The sequence below is a fragment of the Anabrus simplex genome, chromosome 1 (genome assembly GCF_040414725.1).
Source record: "Anabrus simplex isolate iqAnaSimp1 chromosome 1, ASM4041472v1, whole genome shotgun sequence".
NCBI lineage: Eukaryota > Metazoa > Arthropoda > Insecta > Orthoptera > Tettigoniidae > Anabrus > Anabrus simplex.
In genome coordinates, this window is record NC_090265.1 from 785,155,704 (window position 1) to 785,177,491 (window position 21,788).

At 39.9% G+C, this 21,788-nt stretch overlaps 1 protein-coding gene across 6 annotated transcripts in view; it reads left to right on the forward strand.

The window, feature by feature from the left end:
* LOC136857520 (V-type proton ATPase 116 kDa subunit a 1) overlaps positions 1 to 21,788 on the forward strand; it is a 581,303-nt gene that overhangs the window by 472,671 nt on the left and 86,844 nt on the right. For all 6 annotated transcript variants that reach the window (XM_067136242.2, XM_067136245.2, XM_067136244.2 and 3 more), the window contains 2 exons: positions 9,276 to 9,455; positions 20,113 to 20,330. In XM_067136242.2, the coding sequence (XP_066992343.2) occupies positions 9,276 to 9,455; positions 20,113 to 20,330 (398 nt within the window). The remainder of the gene's footprint in view (positions 1 to 9,275; positions 9,456 to 20,112; positions 20,331 to 21,788) is intronic.

Consider the following 21,788-nt stretch of genomic DNA (forward strand, 5'->3'; position numbering starts at 1 on the left):
TCCAAGGAGAGGAAATCAAAACCCTGAGATTTGTCGATGATATTGTTATTTTATCTGAGACTGCAGAAGATCTGGAGAAGTTGCTGAATGGTATGGACGGAGTCTTGGGTAAGGAGTACAAGATGAAAATAAATAAGTTCAAAACAAAAGTAATGGAGTGCAGTCGAACCAAGGCAGATGATGTAGGTAATATCAGATTAGGAATATTGTTACTGGGGTAGTAAAATAACTAACGATGGCAGAAGTAATGCAGACATAAAATGCAGACTAGCACAAGCAAGGAAGGTCTTTCTTAAGAAAGGAAATTTGCTCACTTCAAACATTGATATAGGAATTAGAAAGATGTTTCTGAAGACCTTCGTGTGGAGTGTGGCGTTGTATGGAAGTGAAACATGGACGATAACTAGCTCAGAAAGAAAGATAATACAAGCTTTCGAAATGTGGTTGTACAGAAGAATGGTGAAGGTGAGATGGATAGATCGATTCACTAATGAAGAGATACTTAATCGAATTGGTGAGAGGAGATCGATTTGGCTAAATTTGAAGAGAAGAAGAGAGAGAATGATAGGACACATTTTAAGACACCCAGAACTTGTGCAGTTGGTTCTTGAAGTAAGTGTAGGCGTTAAGAATGGTCGGGGTAGGCCAAGGTATGAATATGACAAGCAGATTAGAGCAGATGTAGGATGCAATGGTTATGTAGAAATGAAAAGTTTAGCACAGGATAGGGTGGCATGGAGTGCTGCATCAAACCAGTCTATGGACTGATGACTTAAACACATTATTATTATTATTATTATTATTATTATTATTATTATTATTATTATTATTATTATTATCTCTGTTTTTCTGTGGTTTACAGAGGTGAAAGAAGGTGCGGGCATAAATGGGTCAAGATAGGACAATCAGAAGATTGATTTAAAACGTTAAAATTATGGTTATATTTCTTCCTCAGCTATCTTTTTTTTTCGTTTTTTAGAAATAAGACTTTACAAAATTCAGGTACTGTATGAAAGATCATAAACTTGGGTAACAACTTTACTGACAACAACCTTGAGCTTGAAACTCACTATAATTATAAATTCTCCAATGAGCGCTGCGGCTCCTTTCAAAAGCAGTCGGGGCACGCGGCTGTGAGCTTGCGTTCGGAAGACAGTGGTTTCGAATCCCACTGTCGGCAGCCCTGAAGAGGGTTTTCCGTGTTTTCCTATTTTCATACCAGGCAAATGCTGGGGTTGTACCTTCATTAAGGCCACGGCCGCTTCCTTCCAACTCCTAGGCCTTCCCTATCCCATCGTTGCCATAAGACCTATCTGCGTCGGTGTGACGTAAAACAACTAGCAGAAAGCAAAAACAGTCAAGGAGACGACCCTCCCAACTTCTTTTACAGAGTATTCAAAATATGCAATGTTTCAAGAGCACCTTTTGCTCTACAAAATTATCTAGGAGTCTAGGAGACTATTCCCCGCACATTACACCATTACAGCCTTCCAAAGGCCTCCTTCAACATTTGCATTAATACCCTGAGTGTCTTCGCTCCATAAAATTTGCCTTTTCAACAAAACGTCCAGTCCTATCAAAGGCACAACCTACTTTCTACAATTCCAACAGTATTTACTGTCTTAGATGCACAACCGTCTAAGAAATTACAAAAATGAAATAGAATTTCACAGAGGTATCGAATACCCAATCTACCGGGCCTTTGTGGGGGAAAAACCAGGTTAAAGTTACTGCCCCAAACAATCAAAATTATGTGGAGGCGGACGTTTGCACTCTTTGAATTTTGCGATTAAAAGATTAAAACCCTATTTGGGCTTCTGGCCCGAAGTTACAGAGGCTAAGCCCATACTACTGAGATGACTAGATGGAGAAAATTTAAGTTACAAAAGCTACAGACAGAAAACGGTTGCAAAGTCATAGTCACCTCAAAGTCAAGTTGATAGGGAACGCGAGAGGGTTTCACACTCTCTATTCCCAAATCTCGGCTAAGTTTCTTAGTCTTGTTTGAAATTTACATTAGAAGATTGAAATTGAAGTTACATTATTAAGTTTTGGAACCTTCCCCTCGAGTTAGCTGTCAAAACTGTTACTTAATTAAGCCAGGACTGCCATTACCTTGATCTGATGGACATCTTGACGACGAAATCGGCAATATTCGCCTCCCCTCACAACCACACACTAGAGTGGAGCGATGAATAAGCCAACCTGGTCGAAAAATGTGCCAGCTTTTATACCCGAGAGGAAAGATACAGAAAACTCTGGGCCAAGGCCCGACACACCCCCAATTTCCATTGGGTAATTAAATACACTAGATACAAGATGTATGTTATTGGTGGAAAAATACATAATATGCACAATTCCCTATTGGTCAGTATTTAAAGTTGGCGGACCAAGATAGAAGTGTTGTAAACTTTTAACATACCAAAAACAAGGAATAAACGATTCAGTTTAGTAAACCTGAAAATAACAAATTACTTTGCTTTCTTAATAGTTCCTCTTCACACCAGAGGGCATAACGTAAGTTTTTAGTAGAGACAGCTGTTGACAAAAGTTCAAATTCCTTGCACAAGTCTTTTTTTTTTTTTACAAGTTGCTTTACGTCGCGCCGACACAGATAGGTCTTATGGTGACGATGGGACGGGGATGGGCTAGGAGTGGGAAAGAAGCGGCCGTGGCCTTAATTAAGGTACAGCCCCTGCATTTGCCTGGTATGAAAATGGGAAACTACGGAAAACCATTTTCAGGGCTGCCGACAGTGGGGTTCGAACCCAATATCTCCCGAATACTGGATACTGGCCGCACTTAAGCGACTGCATTTATCGAGCTCGGTGCACAAGTCTTTACAAGTTTTATGTTGAAGATGGCTTTCTCCAAGGTGGTTCATTTAAATTAACGGGGTGTGTGTACCTTCCGGTACAGTTATTATTATTATTATTATTATTATTATTATTATTATAACTTTAATAATAGTCACAAATAAATATTTCTTATATTTGTTTTTGGATGACGAGCCGGAAGTCAGGCTCGGTAACTCTTCCCGTATGGAGTTTTAATTATTGCGTTGATGGGGTGAAAGTTCCTCGTGGGGATCATCGTGAATACCTAGGTGTTAATATAAAGAAAAATCTTGATTGGGGTATTCACATAAACGGGATTGTAAATAAAGGTTACAAAACTCTTCACATGCTTATGTAGGTATTTGTAAGGGCGAATTATAATCATTATAAAATATCAAAGCCATTTCTTATTAACAGTGCTGATGTAGTTATTTTATTATTAATATTATTAATTATATACAGTCGTATCAGCACACACTTATTTTTAAAACATAACCGGTTTTCGGACACTAAGGTCCATCATCAATGTTAGAATTTAAATTTAATTCCGCATGAGTGTGTCGTCAAAATTGGTTAAAATGAATTTAAAATGTAGCCCTTCAAGACAGGAAGGGCTGGCTTTTCCTTGTGCTCAGGCTGTTGGTCGAGTTGTAAGGACGTAAAGGACCACAATTGAGTATGGTTCCAGTGTATGGGATCTTCACCAGGATTACTTTATTCGAGAAATGGAAACATAAAAAGGAAAGCAGTTCGACTTGTTCTGGGCGATTTCCGATAAAAGAGTAGTGTTACGAAAATGTTGTAAACTTTGGTTTGGGAAGACTTGTGAGGAAGGAGAAGAGGAGACTACGCGTTATGTTGCAAGCTGTCAGTGGAGATATGGCATGCAATGGCATTACTAGACGAACAAGCTTTTGAAGGCAGGGGAAATCATGATATGGATAAATTGGGGCAAATATTCGTTTATAGGAAGAATAGTTAGGGATGGGAATAATTTACCAAGGGAGATGTTCGATAAATTTCCAGGTTCTTTGCAATTATTTAAGAAAAGACTAGGTAAACAACAGTTAGGGAATCTACCACCTGGGTAATTACTCTAAATGCAAATCAATGTTGATTGATTGATTGATTGATTGATTGATTGATTGATTGATTGATTGATTGATTGATTGATTGATTGCCAGGCTGAGTGGCTCAGACGTTTGAGGCGCTGGCCTTCTGACCCCAACTTGGCAGGTTCGATTCTGGCTCAGTCGGGTGGTATTTGAAGGTGCCCAAATACGTCAGCCCCGTGTCGGTAATTTACTAGTACTAAAAGAACTCCTGCGGGACTAAATTCCGGCAACTTGGCGTCTCCAAAACACGTGAAATTAGTTAGTGGGGCGTAAAGCAAATCACATGATTGATTGATTGATATTTAGTGGTGTGTCAGGATGTTCCTTTTAGGATAGCGGCTGTTTAGCTGATGAGTCCCGAGAGAGTTTGGCAGATTTAGCGAAAAATATTCCTCAGACATGAGGACTGTACGGGTTGGGGCGACAAAGTACTCTCTGAAGGAACTCGCGCGTAGACAGTAGAAGTGAAGTAGGGGGCTGTAAAGGAGCTGGGGGCCATAAAAGAAACCAGATGCTGACGTCAGTGTTGAGCTAAACAGTAGCTCTAGCGTTTATTTTGTTAACACTATTGCTCACATAGCTCCTGTGTTGTTGGAGTAAGGGCTATCATGTGTGCTCAAGTCGACAGCTCTTCATACTTTTCCTGCCTGTTTGACATGAGTTCGATTCCTGGTTATGCAACGATGCTACTCTGAATGACCAAAATGCTACTTATACCGTTATGGTTTTCATCCATTCAATTATTGTTTACCCCTTGATTTCAAAACCACACATTTCTTGTATATGACATCGTAGGCAACGATTACACACGCTAGAGCTGAGCGTAACGACGTGTAGCCTCCTTCAAACTCAGAGATGGGTCTCGCTCGATATTTCGAAGAGTAGACTCGTCCAATGTTTCCTGCCAGTAGCGGCGATTAGGGGGAGTCATTACACTTTTATGCCATTTTAATCGGCCGAAACTAGGAAGTATAAGAATTATTAAGAAAAGCAGTTTCTACAAGCCCTGTTGTCTTATCAGGTAGTTATTTCCTTTATTTTATTTTATTTTATTTTATTTTTAACAAAATGCTTAGCGGAAACACGCACAAAATGTCGTTCGTCCCGACTAACCGATTTGTATAGAGCCACAGCAAGTAGTGGAGACTTTGTATGTGCTGTGAGGAAGGGTAGCAAGGGTATATACTGTGTATATATATATATTTGCCAAAGTCATGGACACTGAGGTAATAATAATTTCGTGTGGCTATTTCTAGCCGAGTGCAGCCCTTGTAAGGCAGACCCTCCGATGAGGGTGGGCGGCATCTGCCATTTGTAGGTAACTGCGTGTTATTGTGGTGGAGGATAGTGTTATGTGTGGTGTGTGAGTTGCAGGGATGTTGGGGACAGCACAAACACCCAGCCCCCGGGCTACTGGAATTAACCAATTAAGGTTAAAATCCCCGACCCGGCCGAGAATCGAACCTGGGACCCTCTGAACCGAAGGCCAGTACGCTGACCATTCAGCCAACGAGTCGGACGACACTGAGATATGATTCACCCGCTTGCCGCGTGCATCCGTCAGTCTGGCAGTCTCTTTAGTTTCTGTTAGTTTCTTAGTGTGTAGTCAAATACTGAATTATTTTTAATTGTATAAGCACGCCGTACTTCTATTGAATTGTAATACATGTGTGATATTTTTTCTTTGGTGAGTTTTATTGTATAGTATTGAATCAAAATCTCGAAAATACTTCTAATTACCAATCGCCGCTACTGCTTCCTGCTCAGTGAGTGTTTGCAAGAATCAAACAGTGAAAAGACGCTCAGCTTCGCTGAACAAATGAGTCTGTGGAACTGTCCATGCTGTCTGATCTCAATGAATAAACGAATCTGGACAGATCGAAAAACTGGGAAACTCAGAAGTTCAAGTGACTGACTCCACTTCATAAGCCATGGTCATGATGTAACATTCATTTCGCGCACGTGTGAAGCAGAAACAAGACAACTCGTAGTCTGATCACCTACTGAGCCACTGAATAAGTAAGTGGACTGGTTGTCGAGTTACGAGTTTAGGTTGACTCACACAGCTCATTGTTCAAATATCGCCTACTTTGAACAGCAGTCAGTCTATACTGGTGCCCATGAAAGAAGTTGAAGTCTGTCATATGAGCGGCGAAAGCAGTGACTACAAGGTGCGCTGCGTTGCCATAGTTACGGTACCTCCGCCTGCGATATATCATTTTAATACAGGCTGAGTGTTTAATAAAACATGTGTGCCTAAAGGAATTCAGGAAACGTTGACCCTTTCCTAAGCTCTTGCTAATAATTACAATATTTAAGACAGAATATGTCATTGCAGAGAAATGTAATTAAGGTACGCCTACTGCTGGCAATTAATCAACAAATGCACAACATATGAACAATTTCAGTCAGGCTTATATCCATCAGCCAGTTATAACCAAGTTGCCCGTACGTTAAAATACAGAATAAAACACTGTCCGCATAGCTATGTGCATTATTTAACGCTGATTGTAAACGAAACACTCCAGAATAATACTAGGAAAATTTGGAAACTAGCAACTAATTAACTAACAAAAATAAACTAACAACAACAAAAATAATAATCGAAAAAAACCACGTAAAGCAATAAAGCTAACAAAGTACCGGAACCACTCCGAATGATATCAAAAGAGTGACTGAGAGCAAGTCAAACCTCGTGGCAATACATCCTTAAAATGTGGCATCGATGGGATCGTTGCCATAGAAATTGACCATTTTCGAGCAGCGTTAGACAAGTTTTCCTCGCTGTTAGCGCTAAACGGCCAAATGGATCAACCTTGTTTAGATTCGACTAACCAGTGTGTACGTAAACATGTTTTAAATTTGAGGCCTGGTTACGAGGAATCGTGGAGCACCATTCTTAAGTCATTTAGTTGGCAGTGGAATTAAACACTACCGCGAAGTTTTACTTGCAAACGGAGAATAATTAACGCGCTACGGTGATTTCGTTTTTCCTTTCTTTTAGTCGGAAGAATATTCATTGCTGAAAGTAACTTATAAACAAATATGATCCTTGCATGGAAGAAAAAAGGAGAAAAAAGTCGTCTAATTTTTCCGCTGCTGAAACCGATATTTTAGCTGAATTAGTTATCAGGCACAAATACGTCATTGAAAAAGAAAGATTGTTGAAGTCACCATAAAACAGGGGGAAAAACCATGAAATAAAAGAGTAGATTAACAGCAGAAACAAAATAATTTCTGTGCGGTAGAATAACACCCACGGTAACCACTGCCTGGCGTAAGAGGCGACTAAAAGGGGCCCCAGTGGTTCTGAACGTTGGAGCATGGATTGGCGACCACGGGTCCCTTAGCTGAGTCCTGGCATTGCTTCTACTTACTTGTGCCAGGCTCCTCACTTTCATCTATCCTATCCGACCTCCCGTGGTCATCTCTTGTTCTTTTCCGACCCCGATGGTATTGGAGCACTCGAGGCCTAGGGAGTACTTCATTTTCACGTCCTTCGTGGCCCTTGTCTTTCTTTGGCCGACACCTTCATTTTTCGAATTATCGGACACCTTCCAGTTTTTCTCTCTGATTAGCGTTATATAGGGTGAAGCAAAATTCGCGCACTCGGGCGTCGCAGCGCAACTCCTCACATGCCAGCCATAAAAAATGTCTCTCACAAAAGTTTGTCCTGCGAGTACATCCGGCAGAAAAAGAACGTTGAAGAGTGAAAATCTGGCAACACTGTAACCACATGTAGGGTAACTACCTCTGTCAGCACATATTAGCCATGCTATACGGTTGGTGCAGTGGATAGAGTTTTGGGTTAGCATGCAGGAGGTCGAGGGTTCGATCCTGTGTTGAAGCGCATTTTTTATTTGCTAATTTCCATCGGACATTACATACTGTAATACAATAAGACACCGTTTCTTAGGTCACATGTATCCTACATTTACAAAATTTAGTAACGCTGAACGCGTTGTAACGCATCTAGTAGATGAAGTGGTGCGAATAAATTCACGTCCACGAAGTGGGAAGGGCAACTTTCAAAGCTGACCAATGAAAACGAATGTTCGTCCATTTCTAGGATCGTAGTATGTAAGTGCAAATGGTTTCTAGAGGACCCGCTGCAATCGCTGTTGACGATTAACATGCCAGATACCATACCAACTGGACTACATTTACAAAATAAAAAAACATACGACTCAACCCAGGATCGACCCCTCGACCTCCTGCATGCTAACCCAAAACTCTATCCACTGCACCAACTGTACCGCACAACTAATATGTGTTGACAGAGGTAGTTACCCTACATGTGGTTACAGTGTTGCCAGATTGCCATGCTTCAACGTCCTTTTTTCTCCCAGATATACTCGCAGAACGAACTTTTGTGAGATACATTTTTTATTGCTGGCATGTGAGGAGTCACGCTGCGATGCCCGAGTGCGTGAATTTCGCTTCACCCTGTATAGAGGATGGTTGCCTAGTTGTACTTCCTCTTAAATCAATAATCAGCACCACCACCACTCTCTGCTTTGGAAGTTGCAGATTATTGTGCATCTTTTTCAGAAGAAATGAAACTGTTTGGTTAGATAAACAAAATCTTTCCACAAATTTTCTATGACTAAGTTCTTCAAAAGGATCGCCTCTGCCCATTATTATGTCTTTATGCTCATTTTCATTCTGTTCCAGATACAGCAGTTCATCTTCAAATCTAGCAGCCATTTTACTGCTAATTACTGTTTATGTTTGGAAACCGTTTGAACTGACTGTTTAACTGACAGTAATCAGGGATTTAAATAATAATAATAATAAACATTAAATGCTGATTATGCTAAACAGGGTTTGTGCACTTGGCGACAATTTCCTTGTCCTTTCATGAGAGTTTCTGTGTTCATTCTAGCAGTAAGCTTGCCTCTGATCACACTACAGCAACTAAGTAGCACAAATGAAGAGGTATAACCTGATGGAATGAGCTCAGACTTGCTCATTGCTTAACTCTATCTCACTCACTGTGAAAGCCAGTTGAAATTTGTTCTGGACTATAGAAACTATGCACGATTTTATGACTACACAAAGTACAGCACGCAATGTGCAGTCTTCTCTGCCATAGATCTGACATGTAAAATTTAACTTAGATCAGCACATGAACAATTCTGACACATTCGGAACAGAACATTCCTCCATTATCACAGATAATTGGCCCTGGAATACACCAGGTATCCAGTTACCAGCACCCATCCAATTTTTAACAGAGGATGTACTGAATGCTTCATTAAGAAAAATCTTTTACTAATCACGATTGTTTTCTTGTATTACACTTCACTCCTTTCTGTTTCAGCTGAATGTCAACGTGAATGCCTTTCAACGCAAGTTCGTGAATGAAGTTCGGCGATGTGATGAGCTAGAGCGGAAACTGCGCTACATTGAGGCAGAACTGAACAAGGATGGTGTCAACATCCCAGACCTCAAGGAGGACTTACCTCGAGCGCCCAACCCCCGTGAGATAATTGACTTGGAGGTATGAAGATTTATTTAGGTTTTTATGACTATCCATGACTATGACCATTTAACTATTGGTAATACCTTATTATTTAAATGGGATTCCTTTAATGAGCTAAATAAAATGAACAAAGTCCAGTACCGTTACTCTAACCATCCATCTATCTTCACCATTGCAATACCAGTATCTATTTTTTGGGTCATAAGCCCTTGCACTAGTCTGATGTACAGTAGTTCTTCGATCCCTCTCATCTTATCCTATCCCACCCCACTCTTCCAATTAATGTTCATACAAACCTTTCCATTACAGACCACCCAGCCTTACAGATTCAAGCTGCCAGTATCTCGTTGTGAACCCGGTCAGCTCTCCATACTCACCTAGATCATTACTCTTATTACCTCAAAATGAGATTGGTAAATCGGCCTTCTGAGGAGATATGATGTAGCCTAATATAATGCTCGGTTGGCCTGATTTGTTGCAGCTCCCCACACTACCCTATAATGGACCAATCCCTTCATCACTACATATCCATCCTAATCTGTTAGTCATTCTGATGCCTTGGTCTTCCTGGCCATATTTATCCCATATGTCTTCCTCCAAAGCTAAGCGAGCAAGTCCTGCATGTCTCAGAACGTGGCCAACAAATATTGCCAAATCATTTATGATCAGATCAATCTCATCTTCAGTCAGTGATCTGTACTTAAGGCTGTCAACCAGATGGCAGATCCCCTAACAATATTGCTTACCTAATCTTTGATAATTTGAAAGAAATTAAAAATGTATTGAACATCTCTCTTGATAATTTACTCAATTCTCTAATTCCTCTTCCTATAAATTAATATTTGCCCCAATTTGTCCTCTTGCATTCCAACTTTTTCTCCATAGACCTACCTTTAAAATCTTCACTCAAGCTTATTCGTCTACTAATGACATTCCACGCCATCTCTACACTGGCAGCTTGGAACATACTGCCTAGTTAAAAACTTCATCCTCGTTCTGTAATGACTCCAAAATTTAAAATTATAACAGTTGGGGAGATCCACCAAATCAATACAGCCTTACAATCACTATTAGTGATCAATTATATTTACAAAAACACAGTACATGTTTCGGCTCCTAAGAGCCATCTTCAGTTGTTACAAATGAGTCGTCTGTTTGCAAAACCGACCATCTCCAAATGGTTACATCTTTCAGGAAACCAAAAAAGCACACAAAATCTAAATGATGAGATTTATAATTATTTTTATTTGCTTAATTGCTTATAAATATAATTGTAATGAATGTTACAGAATACCAATGTTTTATTTGTGTAATTATTTGAAATATTTAAATTTCAAATTTGGAGATGGCCGGGTTTGCACCAAATGAAAGAAACTGAAGGAATGAAACTGTACGGAAAATGCTTTATTTAAAAGTTAACTAAAAATAAATCAATACAGTGTAAAAAGTCAATGTATTTATACAAAATAAACCAGAATTAAACATTAATTAACACCAATGTCTACACTGTACTCACATGCATCTTCCCCATCTTCTGGGTTGTTTTGTGAAAGGTTATTATTATCAGTGAATTATTTGTAAAACTTCAGCACTTCTACATTTTATTACTGAGTCCCAAAAGGTTTAGTCAATAGAGATTCAACATCTTTTGCCTAACTCCAATTTTTGCTGAAGAAAATAAGCTGGTTAGAGGCCGAGTTTGTGTAAAAGTGAACAGAGAACACACTCAGCACAAAAAGTGGACTCAAATAGTCTAAATTAAAATACCCATAAATAAGACATTATCTACATGATGGTGTGCACAAACATAATAAACATTTAAAACAAGGTCTAACACATTAAAAACACTGTATGCACAGTTTGTATTAAGTAGGTACATTCAACTTGAATCTTAAAGTAAGTTCATAGTCCAAATTAAAAATGAAAATCGAAAAACGCCATTTCTTTAAATTAAATGCACAGAAGGGGCTGCCAAACCTGTCCACATTACATAGAAAGGGTGTCAGCTCTAAAGGAACGAAATAAGGATACCTGTTTGTACTAGATTATTACAAATGAAAATGTTCTGCACAATTCAGTACAGCCATAGGATTCAACCTTGATGAGTATTTTCCTCTTCCATTAATGTGTGCGAATATTGCAGGAGAGGTATATGTTTTAACTTCAAGAAGGATTTAAAAAATGGGACTGTTGTAATTTTAACCTAAACAAAAATAACTATAGCCTTCTTCATTGTTTGTTTTGATACCCTAGTGGTCATATGTGACAATTACTGTGTTTCTGTAATTACCGCATATATAATGGAACTTTCTTCTTCTCCCTGTTACTTCCTAATATCTTCATGAACATTATAAATTCAGTCCAGCCCAATCCAATCCACTTAAACTATAAGGGCAGACTTCAGGAGGCAATTCCTGACAGGTAAAGGAACAAAAGAGTGCCAGGCTAAGTGGCTCAGACAGTTGAGGTGCTGGTCTTCTGACCCCAGCTTGGCAGTTTCGAACCTGGCTCAGTTCAATGGTATTTGAAGGTACTCAAATACGTCTGCCTAGTGTCAATAGATTCACAGGCACATAAAAGAACTCATGTGCGACTAAATCCCGGCACCTCGGCATCTCCGAAAACAGTCAGAGTAGTTAGTGGGATGTAAAGCCAATAACATAATTGAACAAAAGAGCCTGTATCAGCATATATCCAGAAACGGATGGTGAGTATGTAATAGACCAATTAGAGCACACTATTATATTGTGCAATTACCTTAATTCACAACATTATATTATTATGGTTAATGGCTGCAATTCGGAGGGTGCTTATTTATGGGGTATTTTTGTTGATAAATCCATGCGCTTTCTCGACCATTGCCGTATGTGAATACCTTCTCAGATTGTTCGTGATACAGATACCAGATCATGGTACCTCCATTTCACCACAATCGCTCAAAAGGCAATCTATAACACAAACAAAAATGCACTCTGTTGTTGTTGTTACAGGGTAACGATGTAGTGCATAGCAGTATTACCATCTTTCATGGCAAATATGCATTTCTGGACATATGTTGTTATGAACTTCTTTTTGTTCCTTTTCTTGTAAGGAATCACCTCCTGAAGTTTGTCCCTATAAGCTGCGTGCAAATGAAGCTGTTCAGTACTCGTGGCGCCCCTAGCGTCAAGGAAAGGCGAACCTAGACAGGAGAGTAGCGAACGCACGTAGTAGACAATCACTAGTCTGGGCAGCATTTCGATGCGATTATGAAATGGAGTCCGGACTATTTTGAGGGATCTACAGTAAGGAAAGGAGAGCAGTTAAATGACAATCCCGATATTTTTCATGCAGAAGAAAGCTCAGGAGAAATATCCAGCCTGTGTTGAGGGAAGACGAATATTAATAAATCACTGTGTGTTATGAAGATAAAAAAATCAGTTTTTGTTGCATACTTCCATTTATTAATTCACTGCAACTACGTTGTAAGTTTAAAAGCAGAAATACGAACACTATCTAATTTCAAAGCACAGTACTCTCCAAAGACATTAACACATTTTCTGTATACAAATATTTTTCAGGCTGACTCGGATAGATGTCTGTTATCTGGGAACTGCCTATGTAAGGCAGGCTTGTCAGAAAGGTGCAAGCTCATTGCTGCCTTGTGTTTATTTGTAAATAGTGAGAGAGAGACGTTTCCAAATCTACGTGGTTGCAACAATGGTAAAAACCAATGTGTGCTCGAGAACAGAGATATGTGAAAGGTGAAGAAAGTTATAGAAACCTTTTATGATATTTTTGCCCATAGTCAATCAATTGCCCGTAATTATTTGATTGTTAATTGGAAGGTAAATCGGGATTCCTGCATCATTATTTTCTAATGAGCAAAATATGATATTAAAATTGTTTATCTTACTAGCCCGTGCACTTGCGTCAATAATCAAACAGACAATAATACCAGTGACATTTTCAGCTCTGTTGTCAATGTCATGTCTTTTGTAACACCCAGCAATGTTTTTTTCTAGTAATTCCCATTTATTGTTTGAATTTGATGTTAGAAGTAATATAAGTAGGCCTACATACACAGGGCTGTCAGGATCTCTTCAAAGCATACATTTTACAAAATGATGGATGTAAATACTGGAATTGTTTGTAGGTGTCCTCAGTTTTTCATCATTCATGATTAGTTTCAAAGATTTAGTCCACGCTTTCCTTCTGATCACATTTTGTTTGTCGTTCAGAAATTTGAAAAATACTTTGTTCCAGGAGGAGAGTTGCTGTATGTAAAATTACACACAACGACCGGAGCAATTGAGGGGCTGCCAGCAAGTACCCCACTAGTAAAAAAAATTGAAAAATGAATTATAGGCACCATCTTGTCGTGTTCAGCATTACACATGTGATTACACAACCGATTCTGTCAAAAATACATCAAGTTGTACTGTATTAGCCTCTAAACATACAGCGATTCGGCAGAAACCCCACAAGTCTGGACTGTTGCTAGCGAGAACACCACTAGTCAGTGGTGCTTCAGGCAGGTGCTGCGAGAGTGCTCTACTCAACTCCCAATAAACCACTGATAAACTACACTTTTGTTTACAACGGCCCGCATTCCTCTAGGTTGTACTCCTGTTCTCCAAGGTTTTACGTTAATATGAACACAAATGGTCCAATGAGGTCATCTCAATGCTGCTACATTTCATAAATAGCATCCCACACTCCGAGTTAATGGATGAGCTGGTTTTAATAAGTGACAGCTGTCCTGGGCAAAACAAAAATAAAACAATGGTTTACTTCCTCTTCTGTGTAGTGCATGCTCTCAAACTTTTTAAAAGGGTTACATACATTTTTCCTGTTCGTGGTCATAGCTACCTACCAAACGACCAGGACTTTTCACTTATTTCTGCTCAACGCAGGAAGACTACCATCGCTGAACTTCCTGAAGACTGGGATGAAAGGATTCTGAAGGCCCGAATGTGTTCATCTCCATTTGGTTTGGAGATATTCACTCGCTATGATTTCAAGGATTTAAAAAAATCAACTGACAGTTTGTTTTGTAAAAATCCATAGCCAGCATTCAGGATTCAGGTGTTCAATCTATGCGGTATGGTTACAAAAATAAACCTGTATATTTGCGACAAACTTACCATGGTCCTTGGGGCCGTCACATTATCACAGATCCGAAGTTCAAAACTTCTGACATAATCAACTTACCAGGAGCTTTCACATCACCTCCTGCAGTGAAACCTGCAAAGACTAAGGTCATATTAAAACTTGCCGAATACCTCATAAATCCTGCAAGCAAAGTGTACTACTCAAGCCCCTTTGGCATAGCTGCATCAGTGGGTGTACAACAGACAGTGATGACAATAGTGATCGATGTGAAGATTAATGTTTTGAGTTGTGATTGTATGCTCTATATCACATTTTCCTCCTCTTTATTTAATAAATAATCATTTATATTTATATGCTATATAAATATAATATTATTAGGCATTATCTTAGTGGTGTTGTATTGAATTCTGCAAAAAACCCACTAGTCCAGTCCATTTTCCTTCTTCACGTCCAGAGCATATAACTTGGTATCACTCAATGAGTTCTGATAACATCCCTGCTGCCTAAAGAGTATTTTGACAAAACAAAACAAAAAATAGCTATTTATGGGACCAAGATATGCAGTTTTACTCGTTTTCTCACAATTGTGATTTTCTGACTAGGTTTTTTTTTTTTTTTGCTAGGGGCTTTACGTCGCACCGACACAGATAGGTTTTATGGCGATGATGGAATAGGAAAAGCCTGGGAGTTTGGAAGGAAGCGGCTGTGGCCTTAATTAAGGTACAATCCCATCATTTGCCTGGTGTGAAAATGGAAAACCACGGAAAAAAATCTTCAGGGCTGCCGACAGTGGGATTCGAACCCACTGTCTCCTGGATGCAAGCTCGCAGTCACGCGCCTCTATGCGCACGGCCAGCTCGCACGGTTTTCTGACTAGTGGGGTTCTTGCCGGCAACCCCTCAATTGTTGTTACTGTTAGAAATAGTGAAACCACAATCGGTTTTGGACGTCATATTACAGAAGATAGAAGCCAATGTCAATGCAAACTGCATGCAACAATAGAGCAAACAAGCACTGCTCTCCTGATTAGGAACTCCACGTTTGTCGCCAGAGTGCATCACAATCCATTCGCACGTTCGCACAAGGCCTATAGTTTATTCACTCTGTATACTCTAGTACAGTGGTATTCATAGTGTGCTAAGCATACCACTAGGGGTACACCGGGGTATTCTCAAGGGATACATAAATTTATCGTAGTTTCTATTTTCGGCGAGCAGTTCAGAAAGAGTTGAGCCAGCTAATTTTCAATAAAATCTTGTTCTCATTTAGTGGTTTAGTGCAGACGTCATCACGTACTTGCTCTAGGGAGCCGGTGTTACTTGCTCTGCTCGGGACGGCTGTCAGTCACGTTACAAGAGAGCAGCAGACAGGCGGGATGCATACCGTGGTGGTACTGTACGTGCCGCTCGGAAATGTTACCATATGAACAACAGCAATGAAATACATACCGGTACATAAATAAATCATCTCTGAGGAATTAACAAACATTATAATATAAATAGAGTTGAGTTGGGTAATATGAAATATACTTACATCCTCAAATGTGTTATTTTTAAGTTTTTCTAGTAACGATATGCTTTCCTGGCCTTCGTATTTTTCATACTTGTTGAAATGACATTAGAACAACGGCGCTGCAAATTAAAGTTTTTAATGTGGTTCAATATTTTATTACATATTAAAAATTAACATTAAATATTTTCTTGAAGTATCAAATACTCTTCTTCCCAAGAAGGTTTGAAATTTATTGCCGTCGATGGCCTACGTTGTGCTGAGCTCTCTTCCATAGTAAATGCAACATTTACCGACTAGGCTTGAACGTCGTGTGGTGTGAGGATAAAGGCGGGGACACACTACTGTCACCTCACGTGAGTTCACACGTGTTGTGTCGCTATCTAACCTCTCCAGAAAGATGTGCTGCACCTTTGCACCACTGGCCTTCAGTGCATAGTACATCATGCACTTCCCCTACTTCTTCCCCTACTTGCTCGCTAAGCTGCTCTCGTTCCTAAAGAGCGGGAAGCAAACTGGCTGCGAAGATATTTCGCTCTTGATTGATGATGCCTGTTTTAGTCTACCACTCTTCATTCTAAATTGTGTCAGTTTATACCTCCAGTTGACTAGGTATGTAAAAATGCTTGCTCATGCTGCATTTTTCCTAATCCATTCATTCACCTCGATTTTTCTTCAGTATCAGTGTATAGAGTACAATAGTAATTGTTGCATTAATAATTATACTCATATACTAGCTGATGTACACGTGCTTCGCTGCAGAAATCTCAGAAAGACTGTCTTTGTGGTTTTCCCAACCAAAATCAACATAGGTCATTACAATGATGTCAGTAGGAATGTGGCGATTAAAAGAAATATTATTGTATGAAATACGCCATTAAATGAAAAAACGCACATTTTCTCACTTTTAATGAACAGTACTACGCTTCCGACCTAACAGTCCAAAGTTCCAGTGCTAGAATGACCAGGCCGCAAACAGCCGTGAACACTCCTCTGCCATTATCCCGTTAAATGTGCACACTGCTCATTCTTATCAGTGCCTCAGAGTAAGGATTGAATTGCTGGAATGCTATGATTAACCAGTGGGTTACACACTGGTAGTATCAGCAAGTTTATGAACTAAAGGAATGGCATGCTTAAGAAGAGAGAGTGACTGACCTCAATAGCTGCAGTCACTTAAATGCGGCCAGTATGCAGTATTTGGAAGATAGTAGGTTCGAGCCTCACCGTTGGTAGCCCTGAAGAGTATTTAATGGAATGGAATTCAGCCGTCTTCTTGTGATGCACGTACACACATACAGACAGAGAGACAGACAGACATCATTATAGACCATTGTGCCTTTCAGCTTTCAGTCTGCAAGTCTCTGTGAATTTACTAAACGTCGCCACAATCCTCTATTTGCAACTAATGCTGTAGCCTCATTTAGTTCTTTACGTTTTATCTTTAAATCATTATAAACTGAGTCTAACCATCGTTGTTTTGGTCTGTATCTACTTCTCTTACCCTCTTTAACAGAGCCCATTATTCTCCTAGGTAACCTATCCTCCTCCATTCGCCGCACATGACCCCAGCACCAAAGCCGGTTTATGCGTACAGCTTCATCCATCAAGTTCTTTCCTAACAGCCTTTATCTCCTCATTCTCGTCCGGCTCCATGGCTAAATGGTTAGCGTGCTGGCCTTTGGTCACAGGGGTCCCGGGTTCAATTCCCGGCAGGGTCGGGAATTTTAACCTTAATTGGTTAATTTCGTTGGCACGGGGACTGGGTGTATGTGTCGTCTTCATCATCATTTCACCCTCATCACGACACGCAGGTCATCTACGGGTGTCAAATCGAAAGACCTGCATCTGGCGAGCTGAACATGTCCTCGGACACTCCCGGCACTAAAAGCCATATGCCATTTCATTTCCTCATTCTGACTACCCTCCTGCCATTGTTCTCACCTGTTTGTACCAGCAATCATTCTTGTTATGTTCATGTCTGTTACTTCTAACTTATGAATAAGATATCCTGAGTCCACCCAGCTTTCACTCCCTTATAGCAAAGTTGGTCTGAAAACAGACCATTTTAAAGATAGTTTTGTATGGGAGCTGACTTCCTTCTTACAGAATACTGTTGATCGCACCTGTGAGCTTACTGCATTAGCTTTACTGCACCTTGATTCAGTCTCACTTACTATATTACAATTCTGGGAGATCACACATCCTAAATACTTGAAATTATCTACCTGTTCGAGCTTTATATCACCAATCTGACAATCAATTCTATTGAATTTCTTACCTACCAACATCAATTTAGTCTTCGAAAGGCTAATTTTCATACTATGCTCATTGCACCTATTTTCAAGTTCCAAGGTATTAGACTGCAGGCTTTCAGCACAATCTACCATTACCGAGCTCGATAGCTGCAGTCGCTTAAGTGCGGCTGGTATCCAGTATTCGGGACATAGTAGGTTCGAACCCCACTGTCGGCAGCCCTGAAGATGGTTTTCTGTGGTTTCCCATTTTCACACCAAGCAAATGCTGGGGCTGTACCTTAAGTAAGGCCACAGCTGCTTCCTTCCCACTCCTAGCCCTTCCCTGTCCCATCGTTGCCATTCTGTGTCGGTGCGACGTAAAGCAACTAGCAAAAGAGAAAAAAAAATCTACCATTAAGACCAAATCATCAGCATAGGCCAAACTGCTTACTACATTTCCACCTAATTGAATCCCTCCCTGTGCCACTTTATACCTTTCAGCAGATGATCCATGTAAACTACGAACAACAAAGGCGAAAGATTACAGACTTGTCTAACCCTGTAAGTATCCTGAACCAAGAACTCATTCTACCATCAATTCTCACTCAGCCTAATTGTCAACATAAATGCCTTTGATTGATTTTAATAATCTACCCTTGATCCCATAGTCCCCCATTATGGTGAACATCTTTTCCCATGGTACCCTATCACATACTTTATCTAGATCTACGAAACATAAACACAACTGTCTCATCCTCTCGTAGCATTTTTCAGTTACCTGGCGCATACTGAAAATCTAATCCTGACAGCCCCTCTGTGGTCTGACACCATACTGGTTTTCATTCAGCCTCCTCTCAACCACAGACAGACAGACAGACAGACAGACAGACAGACAGACAGACAGACAGACAGACAGACAGACAGACAGACAGACAGACAGACAGACAGACAGACAGACAGACAGACAGACAGACAGACAGACAGACAGACAGACAGACAGACAGACAGACAGACAGACAGACATTACGGAAAATTTAAAGTGCATTTCCTTGTTAAGTTGGACACGACTGATTCAGAAATACCATTCTTTTTAAATTGTTAGCAATGTACAGACAAAACTTTTATTTTATATATATATATATATCATTGCTAGGCAATAAACACCTCATAATTCCACTGATGAGAAAATGACATTTTTCCAACTGCCTTCTGAAGGCTTGCCGCGTTGACTGAGAAGGGAACAGAAGACTCGAATGGTGGAGTAATTGGACTATCATTAAGCACTGACAATTCCAGGAACAGTTCTCGGACCATTGTTCACCGCTCAGTTTTGGGGTTCTTTCTGTAAACTCTACTCTGAAGGAGTTACGAGGTTTTCTTTGCCCAGCGATGACATATATACAAAAGATACATTAATGTTATTGTTAAGAAACAGGGTGGTATAGTGGCTTAGCTGCTTGCCTGTCATCCCGGAGACAGTCTCAGGAAGGCCATGTGATCTTAAATCCCCGGTCACAACACTTTCATGCCTCAGTGTGTGCAGGGACTGTGAGCAAGCAGGATAAGCTGCAGATGATGGTGATGATGATGATAATAGCTAATATTATTTGGCATCTAACAACAATCATTTTTATTTCTGGTATAATCACAATATACTCGTACTTTGGGGGGTACAAAGGTAAAACAATTAGATTCAAACCAAAAAGTTTGAATACCTCTACTCTAGTATACAGTTCATAGTTTTGTGCATGGTATGCTCTGATCTTGTCTGAATTTTTGGATAATTGTTCCTCTTTCAAATAATGAATGTAAACATCCATCACTGAACTTTCCAGGCTCACTTAGAGAAGACAGAAAGCGAGATCCTGGAATTGAGTCACAATGCAGTGAACTTGAAATCAAATTACCTGGAGTTAACAGAACTGAAACATGTGCTGGAGAAGACTCATGTATTTTTAGCAGAACAAGAGGGCACCAATGGTTCAGACTCGCTTACCAGAGCACTCATCCCTGAAGAGTCCGCTGGAAACACAACAATGAGAGGACGCCTGGGGTGAGTGTTGTCATAGTCTCTAAGATTAGCTGCAGACAAGCAACTTTATTATTAGATACTAGCAAACATTTTCTTATAAAGGTTCCCATCAGTGACTGTATACCTTACAAGAGGCAGTGTATTCACATTATGTCATTACAAAGTTCTTCCTGGCTACATTAATTTGATTCATTGTCGTAATTATCTTTGACTAGCTCCAACTGCCTGGGTGTGGTGAACAAGTCTACTTCACCTCTGTCTGCCCATGAACCATTCTTCTTTCACAATCTTGCCCTCTCTCCTCTCCATCCTTCTTCACCAAATCAGTCCATTTTTCTCTAGGTCTGTCCACTGGGCTTTTTCTGTTTACTTCTCTTTCAGAATCCCTTCTTGTGTACCAAACCACTTCAGTCCTGCCTTCTGGATCCTTTGTAGTAGATTCTCTTATTTCCACCTATTCTCTCTCTTTTTTTTTCTGGTTCCTAAATTTTGTCTCTCCTAGTCTGCTGGATCATGGTGCATAGGAACTTCGTTTCTACTGCTTCGATATTCGAGTTGTCCTTTCTCATTTAACTAGGAAGTTTCCAGGTGATACATGAGGACTGGAGTATAATAGGATATGTACTGCATCTGGTGGCGTATCCTGGGATCAAGACGTGGGCTACCATTAAAATTAGATTACCCCTTTTCGATAGTTGATTTAGTAAACGACAAACCTTAAGCATTTTGAGCTGCAGTCAATAGCCAACGCAGTAGCCTGCTGTGTTGTCAAGGCTGCTTCACAAGCTACTAGCCTGACCTCAGCTACTGTCAATAATCAACACCTGATCAGTCGAGATGGTAACCTAAGATTTAGCAAGTTAAAGCCCGGCTTTGTGGCTAAATGGGCCAGTAGGTCATCACCAAGCCTATGCAGATTTCATGCACAATATTATTATTGTTATTAAATTAAAATTTTGAATTTTACAACATTACCAACATTCAAACACATCATTCACTGGTTTATTAGCTTTCCGACCCATGATCATGGGTGATTCCACTTCTTTACTCATATCATAAAGCTCCTATAATAGTACCGTGTGAGACCCTGCTCTTAATCATTACAGGATGAGATAACACTTCACCTACTCTAATTCTCTGAGGTCTATTTTCTAGAAATTTAGCCATCCATTCAACCACTCCTTTGTTTAGTCCAATAGCCCTCATTTTTCTTAATAATTACCCATGATTTACCCTTTTATAGGCCACAGATGAAAGCAGGTTCACTGCCTTTTGTGGCGAGACCGTTCAAATAATTGCATTGCTATTTCCCTGAGATATAACTGTATGCTGAGGTTTGTAGCAAATGGACAATTCCTTTTTGGTGCATAATTTTTTTGGCAGTGAGTATATATTTGAAGTGGCTTCCAAAAGATTATCAGTAACAATTTACTCTTCAAATTGAATTTTGACTGTTATCCTGTTACTGTTTTATGGAAT